We start from the raw sequence: 21,479 nt of genomic DNA on the forward strand, positions 1-21,479 counted from the left end.
ACATAATATTTAATGATTTACAGAGTTGTTCTTAGAATTCTTAAGAATTAAACACTCTGAAAGTTAAAAAAGTAATAAAATATCAAAACACGTTGTAGTCAGTGAATAAATTGATGAAATGGGTAAATTATAAATATGTCAATTATCTTAATTTCTTTTTTATTAATACATCTTTGTTTATTTGCACAATCTTTTATTTTTTTTGAAAGCATTTTGAAACCAAATGCCCTTTACGATGTAGTACTGAAAATAATATTCCTTTTTTACTTATTTAGCACCATACGAAAGTTTCTTTTAGTATTGTTGTGCTTAAAAATTTATTTATACGCCTCTTCTGTTGATTGGATATTAAACCATCCAGTTTTTCGCAGCTCGGATTTGAATAGAAAAATATTTTCTTCGCATAAGCCCAGTTTTTTCCGACATGTGAATGCTTAAGAATTAGGAAAGTCAATTATCTTACAGCTTACAAAGCTTATCTTACAAAACAGTTTCATAATCTTTATCACCACAATCAATCAAAAGAATCATTGACTTATTTGTTTTCTTAACGTTTATGTTTTAAAATTCGTAATGAAGTTCCATATTGGAGAATTAAATTCAGACAGAGGAAAGTGCAAAGATTCAAATCTGAGTAAATGGGCTTAACTTATTTGTATATTAAAGTGTGAATTATTTTTGAACCATCTGATAGCGGATATTTACGATCGCTATTCAAATAGGGAAGTTATAGAACTAATATAAGTTGACATATCACTCCAACCGTACTGAGAAAGTCTTTGTTTCCTGTTATTGTAATGTCAGTCAAACCATACAGGAAGTGTATGATTTTTCAGTCATTTATTTAGCTGTGTACTTATATTTTCATGCAAATAAAATGAAATGCCTTTCAAGAATGTCCATTGTTGTTATTATTGAAATAAAAATATCTATATTTCAATAATAACAACAATTGACTAAAATTTCTTATGCAACCTTCCGTGATTTTTTTTATCTGACGTTTTTTTTGGAAGAGGACTACAATTCAATGGGATCTCCGTATTGGTGCAAAAATAATGTATTACTATGCTAACTAATAATATTACTAATTTCAGGCAATTGGATCACTTTTTAGTTCAGCTGCAGAACCTAAGCGTTATGCTTTTATATTTCAGGCATTGACCATAACGCTACAGATCCCGTAATGCAAATAAAGTGCAATTTACGGCGCAAGATTTCTGAGCACGTTTAGCGTGTATTTCTCCACTTTCCAGCACTGGTCATATACATCCTTTCATTCCTTAATTCTAGACATATTTTATTATCAACCTGTATATTTTATCCAGTTACTTACCCTTTATAGTCGTATCTACAGATATCTTTAGCGAGATACCGTCATTAAGTCAACATGGCTGTTGGAAGAAAGAAAATTCAAAACTTTGAATTTATTTAGTGAATTTATTCGTCTGTAGATACGACTACGAGGACTGTTCAATAAATTATGTCCTCGGTGTTCGGAAAGAAACAACACACTGATTTTGTTTTTATGCCTTCCCTTAAATACTTTCCTTTAATTGAAACACATATCTGTAACATTTTTATTCAAATCCTAAACGTTTTTTAAAACACAATTTTGGGTATGATCGTAATATACTGGAATATGGAAGATCCTTTGACCTCAAAAACAGCAACAATTGGGTTTTTTTATGATTCAATGATTAAATGATACAGACTCATTAAGCAAACCATGCTTTATTGCTGACATTTGCTGATGTCTTAGCCAAATGCAGTGAGAGAAGCGGGGCTTAATAAACATTACCATGCAGTTGTATCAAACTGGATTTTCTAAATCCATTTTTAATGCGATATAGAAAAAATAAATGTTAGGCACGTAGCATGAATTTTAATAGGGGGCATTATAAGAAAAAAATTGGCCACTTACCTAACAAATCTTTGACTAAGCTAGCACCCAAAAGAGGATAATTCTCCAAACTTCAAATCTTATTTTGTGGGATGTGGAGGGTTAGGGTCCATCAACGTGGACTTCACTATACTGTATCAATGTGGGGGGGGGGGGGGGCAGGTTTTCAATAAACATTTTCATTCTAAATATATTTTAAAAATTTTCGTTCTGAAAAAGTTTGGTGAGTGGAATAGCATCATCTCCCCCCGATTCTATGTGCCTATAATTATGTAATGTTCACCTGAGTGGAAGTTGGATGGAGGCGAAATCACATTTCAGAACTAAAACACGCTAATAACGAAGTGCCAGGGACGGACGATTTTGCTTCGTCATAAATGTAATTTGTTATATCCATTAGGTTCACAATATATTTTAAAGCCACGGGAAAGAAAATCACTTTGCTGCAGGTGTCATTCAATATAAGCGTGTTCGCTGTAAGCGTGTTTTACTATAATTGTATCAATTTGGAAGTCCTCAATATATTTTTTGTCCAATGTAGAAAAAATAAATCCTAATGTTTAACTGAAAGGTCCTGTGCAGGTAAACATAATAAAGTTTGTTTTTTTTTTTTTTACAATATTGGATCTTAGCCAGTCAGAGAGATAGAAAATTTTCAATCATATTATACATGTAGAAATATTTAATAATGCTTTTAATGCTAATGAATCGAGTTTTCTGAATGTTAACGTTGAGTTGTAAAACTATCTAAAATTTTTGAGATTTTAACATTGAGTTCATTTTTTTAGTTGAAATACACAATGTTATAATACAAAGATGTACATGTACATATATAAGATGAACATAATCTTGTTATTGTAGTATTCATTTTTGAGTGAGAAGGGGTGAGCAAAAAAAAAAAAGAATGAGAGAATGCGTGGATGAGAGAAAAGAAAGTGAGGGGGCACAGCTGATTTAATAACGTGGTTAGATTCATTACTGATATTTATATTAAGTTAAAAGCATAAAAGACAATTTTTGCCAGGTTCTGTTAAACTCATTTATTTTATTGAATTCCTTGGCTCTATATTTCAATGATATTAAGAATTTTGAAGGCATTTAGAAAGCCATGGATAGAGAGGCTTAGATTCTGACAACTAGCTGTTGAGATTTTTATTTGAATTTAAATGTTGCACGTTTTCATTTAGTGTCATTTTTCTGCTTGATTAATTGATTGTATGTTGTTTTATGTTTCGAGAATTTTTCACTCATATAGAGACGTCACCATGCGAGGGTTGTTCGAAAAGTTCGTGGACTACCGTCATAACTTTTTTAATTTAACGTCATATTATATCCAAATTTCGAAGAAATATTTTAACAGTAAATTCAAATGATGTGTATTAAAATTTTTTTAAATATCTTGGTTTATTTCAAACTTATTTAGACTAAAACTGCGAAAATAGGATCACGGAGCAGGTCAAAATTTTGTAATTTACAATCAAGACACTAAATAATGTCTGACGTCATATCTTCTGTAAAATGATACAAAAACGGAAAAAAAATTCTACAGCTTCAAATTAAGAATTGTTTCATCGTTTCTGATTCCAAAGTATGACTTAATATTTTGCTTCATTGAAAAGAAATCAGTTTCAGAGGATAGGTAGTCCTCATTGAAAAAGGCAAAAAAGATGACGTCGTAGAAGGAGTTAACCATACAATTTTGTGTTGTACTCTGGAAAACTCCAGAAAAAAAACTCTGAAAATGCCAGAGGAAGTAGGAAATATGTCAAAAGCGAGCCATGCATGTTTGTTACATGGTACAAGCGATATTTGAATGATAGACTACTCTGCTTAGACGATGGTGATCTGTGAAAAAAACGGATTATCTGTAAAAATCTTATCAAAAACATTGAAAAGTTAGTAACGTCATGCTAAGAGTTTGGTGCTTTACAGATGCTGATTTTGTGAAAGCAGACTTATGCAGTGAAAAAAAATATAACATTGACAAACAAAATAATGCTATTGGAACAATTATTAGCAAAATAGATTTCAAGTAATAAAGAAACGTTTTTAATGAATGCGCTGGTATTGGGCAATACTGTGTGAAATGCATAGGGGAAGTATTTTTGAGAACCTTATGTCGGTATGTATTTGACGTTACACTGTTGTTGAGTTTGCTCCGCGGTTACAATACGTGTTGATTTTAAAATTAAATAACATAAATTCTATTAAATAACATGGAATGAAACTTCACACTGAAACAAAGTAAGTATTTTTACATATGATATTTGCTCATTTTAAATTTCTTGAAGATAGTATAACGAAGATTGGCATAGTCCACGAACTTTCCGAACAACCCTCGTATACCGGTGAAGGACTTCAAATTTAGACCTTTACTCGACATTCAGGGCCATTGAGCAGTGAGGGTTCTTTATCGTGCCAACGCCTACGGTTTTTAAGGTCTCATCCAAGAGAAGGGCAACTTTCACTTCTAAGTGCCATGCACTTGGCGAAGGAACAGTTGCAACCTATTTTTTTATCGACTTAGGTCAGTCGCGGCCGTGATTCGAACCGACGACCTTCCGATCACGGAGCGATCTTGAAATCCATTGAAAATCTACAACATTCAAACCCCTATAACACACATGAAACCTTGTCACGGTGCAGTAGAATACACAGTAAGAACTACATACATTTTTATACGACAGACGACATCAAAAAATCATGCTTAAATAAAAACTTGCATCATTTTCCTCTGCTACATATTTATTTTCGTCAATTTAAAAAATATAAATCTCGAGTATAAGTGAACACTATCTTCCTCTCATCAAAACCAGGAAGTATTTAGATGTATGGACACTTCAATGCTGGAATTGGCTGCTTACATAAGGTTTCCCTTTATCTCGTATCACATGCCACATCCAATCTACTAGTAAGCAATTCATGTATTCAAAAAAAAAAAATGAACCTAGCAAAAAATTATTGCCGCGGTAATTATCCAATAAGCATGTCATTCTGCTGTAGAGTTAAATGTTTTCCATTGTCCAAATTGTCAACCTCCTTTTCCTAAATTCTTTAATTTCTTCAAAGAATCCCCAGAGAAATTATTTTTTTTCTGTTCAATGACTTCATACTAAAAAGAAATTCACTTGGTGAGAAAAATCTATTTATCAAGATACATTGCAACATTCTTTTTAAAAGCCACACTGCATATATATATATATATATATATATATATATATATATATATATATATATATATATATATATATATATATATATATATATATATATATATATATGACCTTAAATATACTTGTGTTCTTAGAGTACCCATTTCCGTGTATGTCATAGTTGGAATTGTTACAGTTGTGTTATTATTTACATGAAATATGTTTGTTCTGCTTCGTCAGTTGGCTCGTAGAAGTAAAGAAACTAGAGACAGTTTGCTGAACGCCCTTTTTGCACAAAATAAGAGGTTCTTTTACAGTCCAATCTCGTGAAAGCTAAATCAATATGTATGTTATGCAAGGAAGTTTAAACGAATCAGAGATTTACCATGTTAAGGTCTCCAGTAATTTCCTTTCATTTGTTGAGCCTATTATCCATGTTATGTAACTTGTTTATATTTGTGTTCTATGCAAATGTTTAATGGAGATACAAACTACATATTGCGAGGACAAAACTAGAAACCAGAATCTGAAATCTTGCAAAATAATGGGTTGGAGTCAATAGATATGGGTAGTTGTATGGAATTTCTACGATTACATTTATTTTCTTTATCTGCAGAAACCAATAGGAGAAAACCACCGACTGTTCCAAAGACTCAACATGGTAGGCAATATTCTAGATACTTTATACTGTGATCCATTGTCTCGCATGCAGATAACATTAAAAAATATCGAGGCGAAAAGATCGCAAAACTTTAATGTTGTGAAGGAGTTTTACAGTTTATGGTCTTAAATAGCTGATTTAGACAGAAAAGAAAGTACCAAGGAAGGAAAGTGACTAAACAGTCTTATTCACAATTAATTTACAGATATACATGTACATTCACTTTAATTCTCCGATAGCGTTGACTGTATGCACAACTAACTTAAATTCTTGCTGGTGAAGAAAAGAAATTCTTGCTGATAAAATGCATTGTCACATTTACAGATATTCAAAAACCATCTGCCGGGGGGCCAGAATTCAGACATGCTACTAAAATCAAAGAAGATACTAAATCTAATCCTTCTCCAGGTCCAAATAAAAAGAAACCACCACCACCCATTAAAGGTTGAAACAATGCTGTTTTTGTTTTTTTGTGTTTTTTTTTTTTTTTTTGTTTGTTTTGTTTTTTTTTTTTTGCATGGAATGAAACCTACACTTGTTCTTTTGTTTTTTGTTGTTTTTGTTTTTGTTTTTTTATGCATTTTAGAATATTCGACTAATAATTCCATTGAATGTTTTGATAGTTGAGGTCGCATGTCCTGTAAGTTCTTTCATAATTGTTGCATGACAATACAGTTAAGCCTAAGAAGGTTTCATCAAGGAAAGAAAAAACTGACCGGGAACAAGATTCCGATGATGAGGATGCGGGTGATTATGAAGAGATGAGTGTGTTAACACCACCCCCCGTTACCAAACCCTTTTCCAGAATCCAACCTATCGCTAGAAAGCAGCCACCGATTCCTCTATCTTCGTTACCAGGTATTTCTGCGCTGCACCGTTATAAATAAATCACTTAATGATTTTATATTACTAACCTAGGTCTAGAATATCACATTCACCGTTTCTGTGGCTATTTTTATTTCACATGAACCAAAGGCTAAATTGAGCTTCCCGATCTCTTCCGTATGTCAACTTCTTCTCCAGAACCGTTGGGCCAATTTCAACCAAACATGTTACTCAGAGCAATCCTGGATAAAAGGAAAATAAAGTTATTCACGTAATAACCATGCCGATGATGGCATCATTTGTAATCTTACATGTATCAAGATCCTTTGGACCGGAAAGGACAAATCTCCTGTGAATGTTTCCTTATATAGTGTAGATTCATATTTTTTTTAATTCTTGGCCCCTGGGACTAGAATTGGTTCTCAATCTGGGGTTAAAGATTTATTCAAGATTTTATTGGAAATATCTTTGTAAATCTTTTAAGGAACAGCAGGACAACAATGCGTTATACTGATATGCAAGCATTTGCATATCGTGTACGTTCAAAGTTCAAACCATGACCCCTGGGAGCTAGGGTGGGGACATAGTTGAAAGTCAATTTTTGTATACAAATATATATGGAAAAATTCCTCCAGAACAGAAAGATTATTTTTAGTCATTGTACTAGATAAGCATTTTTGTAGTATAGAATCAGGTTTCTTCAAAACATGGCCCCAGGGGCTAGAGTGGAACCACAATAGTGAGTCAATGATTGACATGGGTAAATGTAGAAAACAAATCATTAAGAGTCTTCTTTTCCAGAAGAGTGCCACAATTAGTCATATCAATATGTAGACATTTTCACAGAGTGTACAGTTAGGTTTTTTCAAATAATGAACCCTTTGATGTGGCAGCAGTATGGGGTTAAAGTTTGACAATTGAATATATTGCAAGAACAGCAGAGTTACAACTAGTAGTACTTTATGCAAACATCTTCATGTAGTGGGATTTAAGTTTTCAACATCAATTATGGGTTGCAATATGGGGTCAAATCTTTATAAGGGAAAATAAAGTAAAAATCTAATAAGAGCTTTTTCTAAACAACAACATTAATTTATCTTTATACCTTTTTATCTTTATGAATTCTTAATCCTTGATTAAGGCGGGGCAACAACAATAGAGTGTCAAATATCTCTCTCTCTCCCTCTCTCTCTCATACATACATTCATTTGAGGAAAAATATAATATTTTACAAAAACAACAGCTTCACATTAGTTATTTTAATATGCAAGAATTCCCATGCAGTGTAAAAGCAGTTTGTTTAAATTTGGCCTCTCGAACAATAAGGGTCAAAAATTTAATCTGATATTATATAGGGAAAATTTACAGAAAGCTTCATAAGAGGAGCAGGTCATTTGTTGTCAAATTGTTAAAAATCCTCGTATAGATGCATATTTTTTAACTGTGGCCCCTGGGGAAAAGACTGCGCCACAATTTGGGAGAGAGTTTTACAAAAACAATATTGGCATTTATAAGATTAACGCTGGCACAATTTGGAAAGTTGACATTTAAAAAATATTGCAAATTCAAGTTGTTGAATCAGGACATTATATGATTTGGTGACCACAATAACAGATTTCGTTGATCTATTTGTACAGTCCGTATTCATTATTCAGGAAGAAAATAGTGACTCAGGTGAGCGTTGTGGTCCATGTGCCTCTTGTTTTACAAAAACCAATATTGCAATGTGCATGTAAGGGGCATGAAGCATAAATAAACATTTATAAAGAATTCATTGTATATATATCCATGTATGAACATTTCACGACTCTGTTCTTAATTAACTTTGTTGCATTTTTTTTCTTTGAACGTCTAATGTTTGTTATTGAATGCACTTTATTTTACTTATTTTATATATATATATATATAATGAATACAAAAATAGTTAAATGAAAATAATTCAATTCCTCTTTTAATTTTTTTAAACACACATATCTTTAAACTCGCATGTTTTTAGAATTATGGAATGCAAAAATTTTAATAACAGTTGAGAATATTTATGGTTTAGTAAAATGCTGAATAAAAAAATTCATATTCTGAGATGTAAGAAAGTATCCTATCACTATTATTGTTTTTGTAAAAATCTAGGATAAAAAATGGTGGGCTCTTATTTTAGTTACGAGTTATGTTACAGTTTTAGAAGACGATTCCGAAGATGATGAGCCAGAGAGTGCTTATGAAGAGATTCCAGATATCCTGGAAGTCGAAGGTAAATTTTCATTCCGTGTTTTGTATATAAGATGCAATGTAAGATTTATCAATAAATATAGTACAATAATACGTGTGTATGTCACAAATTATTTTATACGGAAAATATATTCTATTGACTACATATTTGTCTGTGTGTAATAATGATGGTAGATGATTACTAGTAATTGTAGACTTTTGCCAATATGTTTGAAAAGAAAACTTTATACATAATCCAAACGAATCAATAATTTCATCGTAAATTGATATAATTAATAATCGTAATCCTGTATCTCCAGAAATTAAACGTAAGTAGACATTTGAAGGTCAAACATTGCTTATGGTCTGATCTTAGCATGCTCAAAATCTGCTGGCAATACGTAGTATGTTACATACAATTCTTACCTAAAATGAAAAAATGAATGATTGATTATTAAGATAAATAAGAAAATTAGCAAAGAACACTTTTGTTGCTTAAAGATAAACGCTATGTAGGAGACTCAAAAAGCTTAGTTCTTGCTGCATAATTTCAGCACTGATTTTTTACACAGACCTGCAGCTTGAATCATTACTCCATTTTCAAAAATGATTGTAATGTAATGTAAACGCATCATTGCATGTTTGTAAAGAAACAAATTTCAGAAATGCAAAGATGTTTTAACCAATATGAAATATTTTAAAAACATTTGATCATAAAGAATTAAGAGTGTTACACTGCGGTTAGAATTCTATACTGGATGATCATAATGACCTCCTTCAAAACTTTTTTTTTCATCTCAATATATGAATTATACTGAAAGACAAAGTTAATGATAAATGTTTACCATGTAGTTTGAGTCACTAAATATTTGATGATTTGCTTCTTAACAGTTGATTCATGATTAAAATACTTGAAGGATTCTAGCTGAAGAAATCAGACTTCTTATATATTCGCGCCTGATTTTAATTAGATTACTAGCTGAAACAATGTTTTGTGAAGGGTCAATGTGATTTTCATTTAAAAGTTTTCATTGTATTAGTCAGAGAGTAGATTACTGTACATTATATTATAATGACTTTTAGACTCTGGTGCCCAAAGTAAGTATATTAATAACAAGAACACATTTAGAGTGAAAGTGACTGTTTGGTGCTTATTAAAAAAGCAGAAAAATAATGCTGTTTCTATCATACTGCTTTTGCAACTGCCAAGAAAAACTTAACATTACATAGGGAATCTGCTGCTTAGGCTTATATTTTCCTGACTGTAATGCATTTTTTTAAATGTCACGATGTTTCCAGATATGTAGCTACACTAAAAAGTTACTTAATCCTATATGGATTCGTCATAAACATTTGTAAGTTAGTGTATGTGCTAAGTTAATTGTTGGGATAGAGTGTGAACGCTCTTCTAAGTTGTTACTTGTGGAATATATATCTTCAACTGAATTGATGAGCTATTATTGAAAAGAAACAAAGATACTCACAACATTGAAAACGTAGAAATATTTCTCTTCCAAGCTTTTTAAGCAATAGTCCAAAACCATGAGGACATTGAATCGCTGTCTTCAGACATAAGGTACTGTATAATTGTCCCCCCCCCCCCCCAGGAATTCGTTAAATGTCTTGTAGTCACCTGATGACGGTCTTGTGTCGTTCAATGCCTCAGATCAACAAAGACGTTTCGATTTTCTATCATTAAATTGGTAGCAGTTTCAAAACTCTTGTTCTATACCTGAACTTGGTGTCTACTGTACATAAATTCCTTCGTTCTCTATATCAGCATCAATAGTCAACTGAAGATTAATGACAGGTGGAAGCGTAGTGAAAATTCATAGCCATATCAGTTAAGAATATACTGTAGATTCCTTATTTGATGCGAGTACTTAAGATGACGAAGCACCCGATTGATGTCAAATCGCGAGAATATTGAAGCAAAACTGAAATCAAGATCAATTATCCCTTCGTTTCTCGGTAGTTACATTGTGATGACTTCCTGTTTCTTTGTTCCCTTCGGTTCTCAGCAGGTCACGTGACCTGAAGTGTGTATATATACGGAGACAGTCGGGTTGTTTGAAGCAGTCTGTTGCTGACGACTGGCTTGTAAAGACGGTCTAGAACAGAAGAGCTGAACGTGGTAGGTACTGCAAGGGAATCCTTGAATAAAGTCTTACGTGCCTGAATCAGGCTTTCAGGACTTTGGTTGGTTATATATATTTATATAAAGTACCTTTATACATTTGTGTGACTGAAGGCAAGAAGCGAATGCGCTTCAGTCCTTGGAAGGCGCGTGCGCTCCCGAGGAACGAGAGGGATAGTGTACATATTTCTAATTTAAATTTGTGATTGAGAAAATTGATTAATTCTTAAATTGTTCAGATAGAACAACCGAATCCCATAAAAGAACCCGGAAACGTTACAATATGAATTAGCGAGGTGGCTGTTTATCAAGAGTTTTTCATGTATATCAGCAATAAAAGAATATACTAGTAAACGAATCATTTTGTTTCGCCAGTGGTGCTTCTCGCGAAATTACGCTTTAATAATTCCCCGTGTGTATTTAGAAAATCTACAGTATCCAGTTTTTCTTTGTTATTTTAACTTAAGTGTCATTCTTGTGTGTACTAACAGCTAAGAGTTAAACACATTGCAATGTTACAATTTGTGCATTTATGTTAAAGGTACCAGGATATTAACCAATTGCATCACCGAATAAGTGACTTTTACAGAATCTGTAATACATATTGCCTTTGTGCACCTCCTATTTTACATTTTGATGAGACACATATTTGGGGTATTTGGGGTTTCCTATGTCAAAACATTGATACTGCCATTCTTTCTATAATATTGGGGGTACCCATCTCTTGTCCAGAACTCCTCCTATACCACTAAATGAAATGTAATTAATGAGACTTTCCCGGAAACTTTATTACATAGTGCTACGAGTATTGCGCACCTCCTTTTTTTTCGTTTTCATCGAACACATATTTCTCACTATTTTCGTACCCAAATGGGACCGGGGAACTCATTTTGTGAGGTCATTGTTCACAGTACCTCTAATTCGTTCTATAATGCTAGAAAATTTAATGAAAAAGCTTTCACGGTAAGAAAACGCCAATTCTACATGTATACTAAAGATCTACCTAAGTCTGCAAAGACGTCATTACAAAGTTTACATAAAACTGAACTGCTTTCCTGTGCGCCGTGACGTCATCAAGTGTCGCCATTTTGCATATAGTGTGTTAGCCATTTTCCCATTTCAAATGCTTAAGAAACTGCCCAAAATTAAGTAAATACCTTGAAATATTCCAAGTGACAATGTAATAGATAGTGAAAAAGGTGAAGATAACGAACATTGATTGATCTAAAAAAAAAATCTACAAACAATACAAATCTGTGAACAAGTCATAAAACATGGACCCCCGGAAATCCGGATGTGGAATACGGTGCCTAGAAAGAATAAATCGATCGATCACATCCGTCTGAGCCTTATGTGTTAATCAGGAATACTCCGTAGTCAAATGTAGTATAAAAACAAAGGCCTAATAACTGATATGAAACACGGTCAGCCAAAATACGACCCAGTGATAGGTTACATTTGCTAAGAAGGTCATTATAACGACCATATAATTTGCGAAACGCTGAATTTAAACGAGTTAGCCGAAATCCCTGTAACATCAACTTATGTGTCAATAGTCTGCCTCAGTTTAAAAATTGATCGTACTCAGAACATGGTCTTAGGTATCGAATATATTGGGAGACGTAATCACCGCAGGTGATAGTGGAATACATAAATAAGGAAGGTTGGCAATGGAAAAGCTGAAGTCATCTCGATTGTCATACTGTTTAGTTGTCAGATGGCCCTTATCGTCTATAGTCAGTAGAACATCCAAATATGAAAGAGATGTGACAGACTGTGCTATCTTTCTTTTGGAGTTCACTGGAATATATCAAGTCGACATATGAATGGAAGTAACTATTGTTAAATAATAAATAATCTGAATGTGGAGTTGAAGGCCACAGCAAGTGTTTTCTTCTTCTCGCGTAGAAGTTTCTGTATAAATTCTTAAAATCATGTTAATTTTATAACACATTCTTATCTATTTAATACTATTATTTCGAAATAATACTTGCATTATCTCTAATAAAACCCTGATTTTTTGGTCGTGCGCCGTAGGACCATACCATTTGCACATTCAAGTACAATAAAATCCTTATTTTTTGTCTATATATTTTATTTAAAAAAATACTTAAATAGGTTGAATAAACATTTGCTGAAATTCAGCTTAGTGTGCGTATTATTTCTCAATAAAAACGTGTTGACGCGTTGTCCACGATTTTACCGGATAACCTTTATATGGGGCAATAATACAAGATATCATTACCGGGGAATTATTTTTTATTTTATTTTTATTTTTTGATTTATCTATTTTTTTTTTACTCTTTTAGAGGAAAATGGCTAGGGGTGGTAAAAACAATAATTTTCTGTACTCTGTCACTTTTACTTTAAGAATAAAAGAGGACATAAATGGTCATTATGGACAACGCTGTGCATATTTTTTTTCTATTTATTTGACCAGAAGAAGTACGCAAAGGTTTTACAAAAGTGAAGTCATATAAATGATTTTTTTTATTGTATACCTTTTCTTTTTAAAGAATATTCCAAGAAAACTGGACTAGACTTTTCAAAGTTTCCAAAGGTATATTTGAAATTACTTCCTTGTCCTCTTTTACCACATTTGAATGATCTTCATGAAAATAAACTTTTTTAGTTACTTGTCTAAAATTGTTTTATGTTTTCAAAGACCTTTAGAGTTGGCTTGAAAAAGGTCCATAATGAGTTGAAGAAATTGAAGCGCTCACATTCCGTTGAAGTAAAAAGTCCCCCTTCTTCTCAAGACCTCAATGTTCCACCCAGCATTGACGATCTCAGCCTGAGGGATAGTGATGACAGTGATGAAGAGGAATCACTTGCGTACGACTACCCAGACCTGACAAAGCTTGCGTCCATGCCACGTCCTCCTCCTGTGAGCGATACACCTCGTTATCAGGCGTCACTAAGAGTAACAAAACCAGTTGGCAAAATACAACCAATATCTCGCGAGGAGAATCCAACGAAGAAATTCAGTGACATGACAACCGAGGAAGTCGTAAGCTTGTTTAAAATGACCAAGTTACCATCGTTGGCCACTATGTGTGAAAAAGAAGGTTTGGATGGAAGCTTCTTCAGTTCTCTCAGTGAGACAGAGTTGAAAAATGCGTTCAAACTTAGTGATTTGCAATTTATCAAAGTGAATAAAATCATAAATGAAGGATGGCGCCCTCACGTAAACTAATAATAATCTTAGAATTGAATTAACAGACACAACGCACAGTTTTGGCGTCAGCAGACTTTGAAATGGACGCATATCTTCTGTTAATGGCCATAGGTAAATCATAGATACTTTTGCTAAACAAATGCACATACAGGGGAATCATTTTAAAGAAATTTAAGAAATATACAGAAAAAGACTAACATTTTCTCTACCGAGAAACATGTAGGAATTTCCGTATGTGTTAGATTTTTAAAGCTGAAATAGTGTTTCATAAATTAGATTTTATAACAAGTTCAATAAGGATACATGTGTACTGTTTTATAATTACTATAAACTCAACCAGACACGAGGGTGTTATAAAAACATTAAATATTAGTGTTTACAATATCAACAAATAGGATCACTTTTGTCTGAAATTCAGATGCCTGAATCAGCGCGGAGAAAAAAATTGAAATATATATGGATTCTTTTGTGGATTATGAATCTCTGTAATGTATTTCGGATTCACTTTATCCTATATTGCAAAAGGTGTTCGCTTTATCTATAGGCAGAAGTGACCTGTTTTTCTTTTGTGATCAATTTATTTATTGAGGGTTGAAGAGCTCCTGTCCTATTTGAAAAGAATGTGTTCATAGATGAGCATGTAACTATTTACGCTGTAATAAATACATTATATGCTAACGTAGATAGAGGAGGGTAATGTTTTTGTCTGGCTCTTCCATTATCATTTTTATGTTGAAATATTTGTAAAAATGCTCATTATTTTATGGAAGTGATTTTAAAAAAATGTAAAAATGCTTTTTTTGGCAGATTTGCGGAAGCATATACATTGTATATAGTTTTGTTAGATTTGTTTCCTTTTCATTACTTAACGTTCAGAAACTCATTTTTCATTTTCTTCCATAAGTTATTATGAAACTAAATGCTGTTCATATTTTAAAATAACAGGTATTCAAATTCTAATTTATGAAGCTTTTTTTCCTTAAAATGTTCTCAATTTTGGGCTAATAAGTATGGATTCAAACAAGATACTGACATTTTTTATTGAGCATGCTTATAATTTTTATTTATATTTGTCACCAAGTCAGGCTTTACTTGAACAAATATATTTACCTAAGGAAACAGAGGGATAAGGGAATATTTATGACTGATCTGCTTGACTTTCGACAATATGAAAATTATTGTCGATGGTCAATTGCCCTGGTATAAATAATTGACTTGGTTGTGTTTTATGCATATATGTTCATTACAAATAAAAGTCCTCTTTAAAGATGAAAGTAAAATTAGCAACTGATATATAATGTGTTTATAAGAAAACGTAAGAACTTTTTTGTAATATGATAGATAATTATGTTCTTTGCTTATTCACATATATAAATACACATATGTGTATATAAAAATAACAATTGGACTGTTTATTAATTTTAGTTTTCTTATCTCTTTACAAAAAAAACTTATTTATGTTTTAATATATAAAGATATCTACAATTTATATTTGTAAATAAAATTGAAGATAAAATAATCAAAGATAAACTATTGTGACTTGGATTTTATAACAAATAGTTTGGTATACAATATGTATATCTAAGACCGTACAAAATAACAAAAACGCCAATGTCCATCATCTTTTTGAACTACCCTCGCACAACATGATATTTGTGTTCTGAAATGTTTATAAATATTAAGAAATGATTTACAGCTTTTGTTGCAATAAATAGTAGGTTTCAAACAAGTGAAAGTTAAAAAAAAACAACTTATTTTTAATATACGAGTATTTTTACATTGAAAACAGCAAACTGAATGAAAACGCTATATCACGACCATTAATTTGTGATATAATACAAAAAAGTGTGAGGTATTTTGCAAACTAGGTATTGGATTTCCAGCTACTACTTACGTTTATATATACACACAACAAAGCGATAGGTTAAACTGATTGGGACACGTTCTGCAGAAGTATATGTTTAGATAAGCCTAGCATTTCCCCAGTTGTATATGATTATCCACATGCTGCGTTTTATTTCTTGTTTAAAATTAAGGAAATCAATTATCATATATCTTTCAGGTTAAAAAAAGATTTCATTTATAATTCATAGAGAGATATTCCTGTTGCAAGCAGAATTGAATTTAAGTAGCTGTAATGGCAGAGATATAACTTGACTTAATTGTCTAAGAATTACCAATGAAATTGTCATCTAAACGTTCTGAGAGCGTAGGTATACGATTGATGATCAAAGATTTATACATGTTCACACGTGGTTTGGCCTGTACTCGGACAGGTTTAATTGTTTCCCTTTATTTTCATGTCATTCAAACAACATAGGAAATGTATATGATTTTCCAGTCATTTATATTGTCCTGAACATGAACATATTTTTATATCTAATGCATGCAATTTTTAAATATGCACTTCAAGAATGTAAAATTTAAAAAAAAATTGAACTTATTTCAAGAAGTACTACAAGGTGCTTGTATTTCAAACATCTTGATAACATTTGGGTATTACTTAAGAATATTGATTATATATTGGCATAGCATGTCTACCAATATTAGCAAATACGCATTGTGAAAAGGAAAATGAGTCATTGGAAGCTACTATTGAGAGTGACTTGAAGGGAGTGCAAAATCTTTCTGTATATTGGATAAACATAATAACACTTCGTAGTGAACTTGATAACCACAAAAAATAATAATTCGTCCGAAATATCAAAATCCAACTACAGTGTAATAAGACAAATGCTTATAAGTCCATTGTATCAATGATGACGATGAATATATATATATATATATATATATATATATATATATATATATATATATATATATATATATATATATATATATATATATATATATATATATATATATTATACATATATTACATGGCTTCGAGGGCAACATACCAGAATATTTGCCCCCGAGGTGACAGGAAAGCCCTGGAGTGTTATGTCGCCCGATGCCGAAGGCAGAGGGCGACATAACACTCCAGGGCTTTCCTGTTACCGAGGGGCAAATATTCTGGTATTGTTACCCGAGAAGTCATGTAATATATGGTATATAACATTTTTAAAAAAAACAAAATCGGACATATGTATTGAAGACTATGGACCTGTGTAAATATCTGGAAAAAAACATGCAAATTGTTTTTTAAATAGTTGATTGGTGGGTACCAATAGTTTCGATAATAATGCTAAGGAACATTAACACTATTGTTGTTAAAATGATAACGGGGAACGGCTGAAAGTTATGAAGGCTGATTTCTCTTCCTCTATAAACAATTCCGAAATATTCCCTCTTGTTTCATTGCAGAATGTTTTCAGCACGCTGACACTTGTGCTTATAATTTTTGTTGTATTTACGGAATTTTTCTCCTCAATCAAACTATCTGGTTCCTCTGAATTTAAATGAACATAAAAAAACGTAGACGTTTTCCAGACATTTTCATTTTCGCGGAACTGTTTACGTTTGCTTAGCAACTGCCTCTGTGAATTTCGAACCCGATTTAATTAATATGCAGAATGATTACACGCGAGGGAATATAACGGTGTTCGGGAGGGCAACATAACTGTTTCCGGTGTAATATAACTATATCCGGCGTGATTCAGCAGTTTTTCAGGGCATATGGATAAAAATATCATATTTGTGATATAATGGGAAAACTTCTTCAAAAATGTTATATATATATATATATATATATATATATATATATATATATATATATATATATATATATATATATATATATATATATATATATATATATATATATATATCCAAACTTGAAACATTCACAGTGTCCGGTTTTTATATAGATAAAATTAAAAAAAAAAGAAAGGCAACACAGGTTAAAACGTTATCGCTTTCATTATTATCTTCAGACGTTTTCAGACGTTTTACAAATATTTACAAATACATTTGTAAAACGTCTGAAGATAATAATGAAAGCGCTAACGTTTTAACCTGTGTTGCCTTTCTTTTTTTTAATTTTATCTATCTATCTATCTATCTATCTATCTATCTATCTATCTATCTATATATATATATATATATATATATATATATATATATATATATATATATATATATATATATATATATATATATATTTACATTTCCAATGTCTTTGTCCGAGATAAAATTTCAAATAGTAAAAATACTTTATTTCTACATAAATCTACTGGTTCATCGAAAGGCGTGGTGAAACAAAAAAATCACGTGCGGGGCGGGATAAATAGAGACAGAAGCGGGTCTTGTAGCACGTGACTTTGCAGAATCAAGAGCATGTAAATATGAGGAATAACTGTCAGATTTGTTGGTTTCATGACGATGATCAATCGATTGGCTTGCGTGATAATTTTATGCAAATTATCACGCAAGCCAATCGATTGATCACATCATGAAACCAACAAATCTGACAGTTATTCCTTAATATATATATATATATATATATATATATATATATATATATATATATATATATATATATATATATAACTAAATTTTTAGAGAGATAAGGGATTAACCCTTGAATCTGTGACATTTTCATATAAAATGTGCATTATTCTTTCTGTTGCATATGTTTGAACAGTTATAAAATATAAATCTTTAGTAAAGAAAACTTGTACAATCTTGTCTCTTTATCAAAATAAGGAAGTGTTAAATACACACTAGCTTCTATATCGGTATTGAATAGTTACGTAACGAATAATTTATCTCGTATCATGTGCCACACATCCAATCCGTGCATTAAAAAAAACCTTTTGGTTAAGTGCCATTTGCTGCAGAGAAACCCAGACCTCTCATTCTGCTATGGAAGGTAATAAGGAGTATGTTCCATTGTACAAATTGTCAACATTTTTTTTCCTTTAACTTCTTTATTTTCTTGCAATAAGACTTCTTTGTTCCTAAGTGGTTTATTTTCAGCCCTTATAATTTTTTTTAAAGTTGAAAACCAATGCTTGAAAAAAGCATACTATATTTTTCTTTTCTTTTACATTAAATTCTAGTAAAATATAAGCTAATAATGCAATAATCGTATGCATTTTTGCATTCTTTTTAAGAGCACATTGCAAACATGCACATACAAAATGCATATGTTTATAACCTTTAATTTACTTGTGTTGTTTTAGAGTTCCACTTCCTGGTCATACATTAGTAGATCTGTGTGTATTATTTGCATGAAAATATGTATAGTTCTGATGAGCCAATTGGCCCAAAGTAATAAAGAAACTAAAGACGATTTGCTGAACTTAATATGACAAAAAAAAAATTTCTTTTACAGTCTAGTCTCGTGAAAGATAAATCGATAATTAGGTTATGCAAGGAAGTTTAAACGGATCACATATTTACCATGTTAAGGTTTCCATTAACGTTTTGAATGTCCTTTTATAGTTTTTTAAAATTCATTTTGTACCTTGTGTTTATTTGTGTTTTATGCAAGCATACATAGTAGAAAGCAGTGACCAAGCTATCAATCAGAATCTTAAAATCTTCTTAAAATAATATGTTTAATATGGATGGTTTCATTTAATTTTTACAAAGTATTTGTTTTTCTTTATCTGTAGAAAGCTCTAGGGAAAAACATCCGTAATTCCAAAGAATCAGCTTGGTCAGCTTAACACTTTGACGTTCTGTAAGCAATTTTCTGGCATGCAAAGAGCTTTCAAGAAATTGCGATCGATAAAATAACAAAACTATACGGAATTTCTAAAAATAAGATTTAATGAGGCATCTTCATGTTTAACATCTTATTCCTATACACAAAACACGGTGAAATTAATTCAGTAAGGCTCGTGTCCTTTATACAGCTTCATCAGTGCTGCGCCCATCTCCTCTGAAGGTCTCTCTCAAACCTTCTCCTCCTAAAATTTCTCTAATACTTTTGAAATCCTTTTCCAAATCTTCTTCCTTGAAGTCTTCTCCAATACCTAATCCTCTGAAATCTTCTTCCATACCTCCTCCTCTGGAGTCTGACAAACCGTATCCTCTGTACTTTTCTTCCAAACCAGTTCTGTTGCTCTCTCTCATTGTCTTCTACAATGAGTATTTTACATATAAGTATTCGTAACAATAAAAAAAAAACATAAAAAACTCTCTCTCTCTCTCTCTCTCTTGAATGTTGATGTTCCAATGTATTTTTGCTTAAATATTGAAAATAAAAAATTGTTGAGGGGAAACATATACTAGTACGAAAAACATATTACTTTTTTAACAATTCCGGGGCATATTTTAATACATCTCATCGAATAGGTGCATATGGATATGTTTATATGAATATGAATGATTTTTTGGGAGGTAAATTTTAAAGTATTACATATGTATACATCTCTAATAATTTCGAAAAGAGATCCATCGTTATTCTTGATTTTTCGCTCCTCACCGTCAACCAAAATATGATGTAGAACGTGTTCGGAAACAAGTTCTACATCACACCGATTAACCCCTGGGAATAACAACTTCGCCGCGCGCATGGCAACAATGGCTAAATTTCCGCAGACTTTGAAAAATTGTGTTATACTTGTTTGTTTAAAGTTGTACGTGTCCAAATTGACTTGATGAATCTTAAATGTTTAAAATAAAATAATTTACATTCAGTAACACATGCAAATCCTTGTCACTGCGCGGTAGAATGCAATGAAGGAACTATACGCATTTTCAATATTCTAGGAACACCAAAATATTGAGAAAATATAATATAATCAGGCCATTATTGACTGTTCATTTAAAAATGTTTAATGTCTTAATTAAAATTTTTAAAACAATGTATCAAAATTTCTATCAAGACGGTCATTGACGGATTTAAAATGCGAGCATTTGAAGGTGAAAGGGAACATCATATAAGAAGAGTATTTACATGACCACGCACCTGGCACACACACGAGCACTCCTAAGTTTTGATCCTCTACACATTTCTCACCATCTTCACAGTCGCTGTCGACAGAACAACTTTCTAGAGATGGCGGCTGGGATAATTCATATTCCATTTCTTCTGCAGAATATAAATGGTTTATAGGCTTGTGAAAAATAGTGTTTTGCCATTGGTTAAAAAATGTTAATACTTTTAAGTTAAATATGTGATACTGATACAATCTATGGAAAAGAGCATCACTTTGTCCAGTATGATCATCCATCAGAAAGACCTAGATGCTGATGTAGTTGATATGTTTTCAGTGTAGTTAAAGTCTTGAATGAAACTTATCTTACCTTTTTGGGCCAGACCCAACCCAACAATGAACAAGATAACGAAAATCTGTAGATACTTCATGGTGGTTTCTCTTGTGGTTTCTCTTGTCTCATCTGGTTACAAATTACTGAATTCACTATTTATGTATCTGAGTGAGGTGATTTCTAAGACATCTCGACTGTAAATATAGCACAAGTTGTTGATATTATTGTCTAAGTGTAGAACAACATCCGCTCACCAT

The 21,479-nt window shown here is 31.9% G+C and overlaps 1 protein-coding gene and 1 long non-coding RNA gene across 4 annotated transcripts in view; one reads left to right on the plus strand and one right to left on the minus strand.

Annotated features, from left to right (window-relative positions):
* LOC133199561 (uncharacterized) overlaps nucleotides 1-14,095 on the plus strand; it is a 32,392-nt gene extending 18,297 nt beyond the window's left edge. The window contains exons 2-8 of one of the 3 annotated variants that reach the window (XM_061335376.1): nucleotides 5,669-5,713; nucleotides 6,038-6,157; nucleotides 6,389-6,571; nucleotides 8,712-8,786; nucleotides 9,827-9,841; nucleotides 13,397-13,440; nucleotides 13,546-14,095. In XM_061335376.1, coding sequence (XP_061191360.1) covers nucleotides 5,669-5,713; nucleotides 6,038-6,157; nucleotides 6,389-6,571; nucleotides 8,712-8,786; nucleotides 9,827-9,841; nucleotides 13,397-13,440; nucleotides 13,546-14,076 — 1,013 coding nt within the window. In that variant the 3' untranslated portion in view covers nucleotides 14,077-14,095. The remainder of the gene's footprint in view (nucleotides 1-5,668; nucleotides 5,714-6,037; nucleotides 6,158-6,388; nucleotides 6,572-8,711; nucleotides 8,787-9,826; nucleotides 9,842-13,396; nucleotides 13,441-13,545) is intronic. The other 2 variants (XM_061335377.1, XM_061335378.1) reach the window with 2 other exon arrangements.
* Nucleotides 14,096-19,755: 5,660 nt separating this feature from the next.
* On the minus strand, nucleotides 19,756-21,037 carry LOC133199389 (uncharacterized). Its single transcript, XR_009722794.1, has 2 exons — nucleotides 20,921-21,037; nucleotides 19,756-20,088 (listed from the first exon to the last, which is right to left on the minus strand). It is a non-coding gene; the product is annotated as an uncharacterized LOC133199389 (long non-coding RNA).
* Nucleotides 21,038-21,479: the final 442 nt, after the last annotated feature.

The sequence above is a fragment of the Saccostrea echinata genome, unplaced genomic scaffold (assembly GCF_033153115.1).
Source record: "Saccostrea echinata isolate AGI-Se365-2 ecotype Australia unplaced genomic scaffold, CSIRO_AGI_Sech_v1 ptg000034l, whole genome shotgun sequence".
In the NCBI taxonomy this organism is placed as follows: Eukaryota; Metazoa; Mollusca; class Bivalvia; order Ostreida; family Ostreidae; genus Saccostrea; species Saccostrea echinata.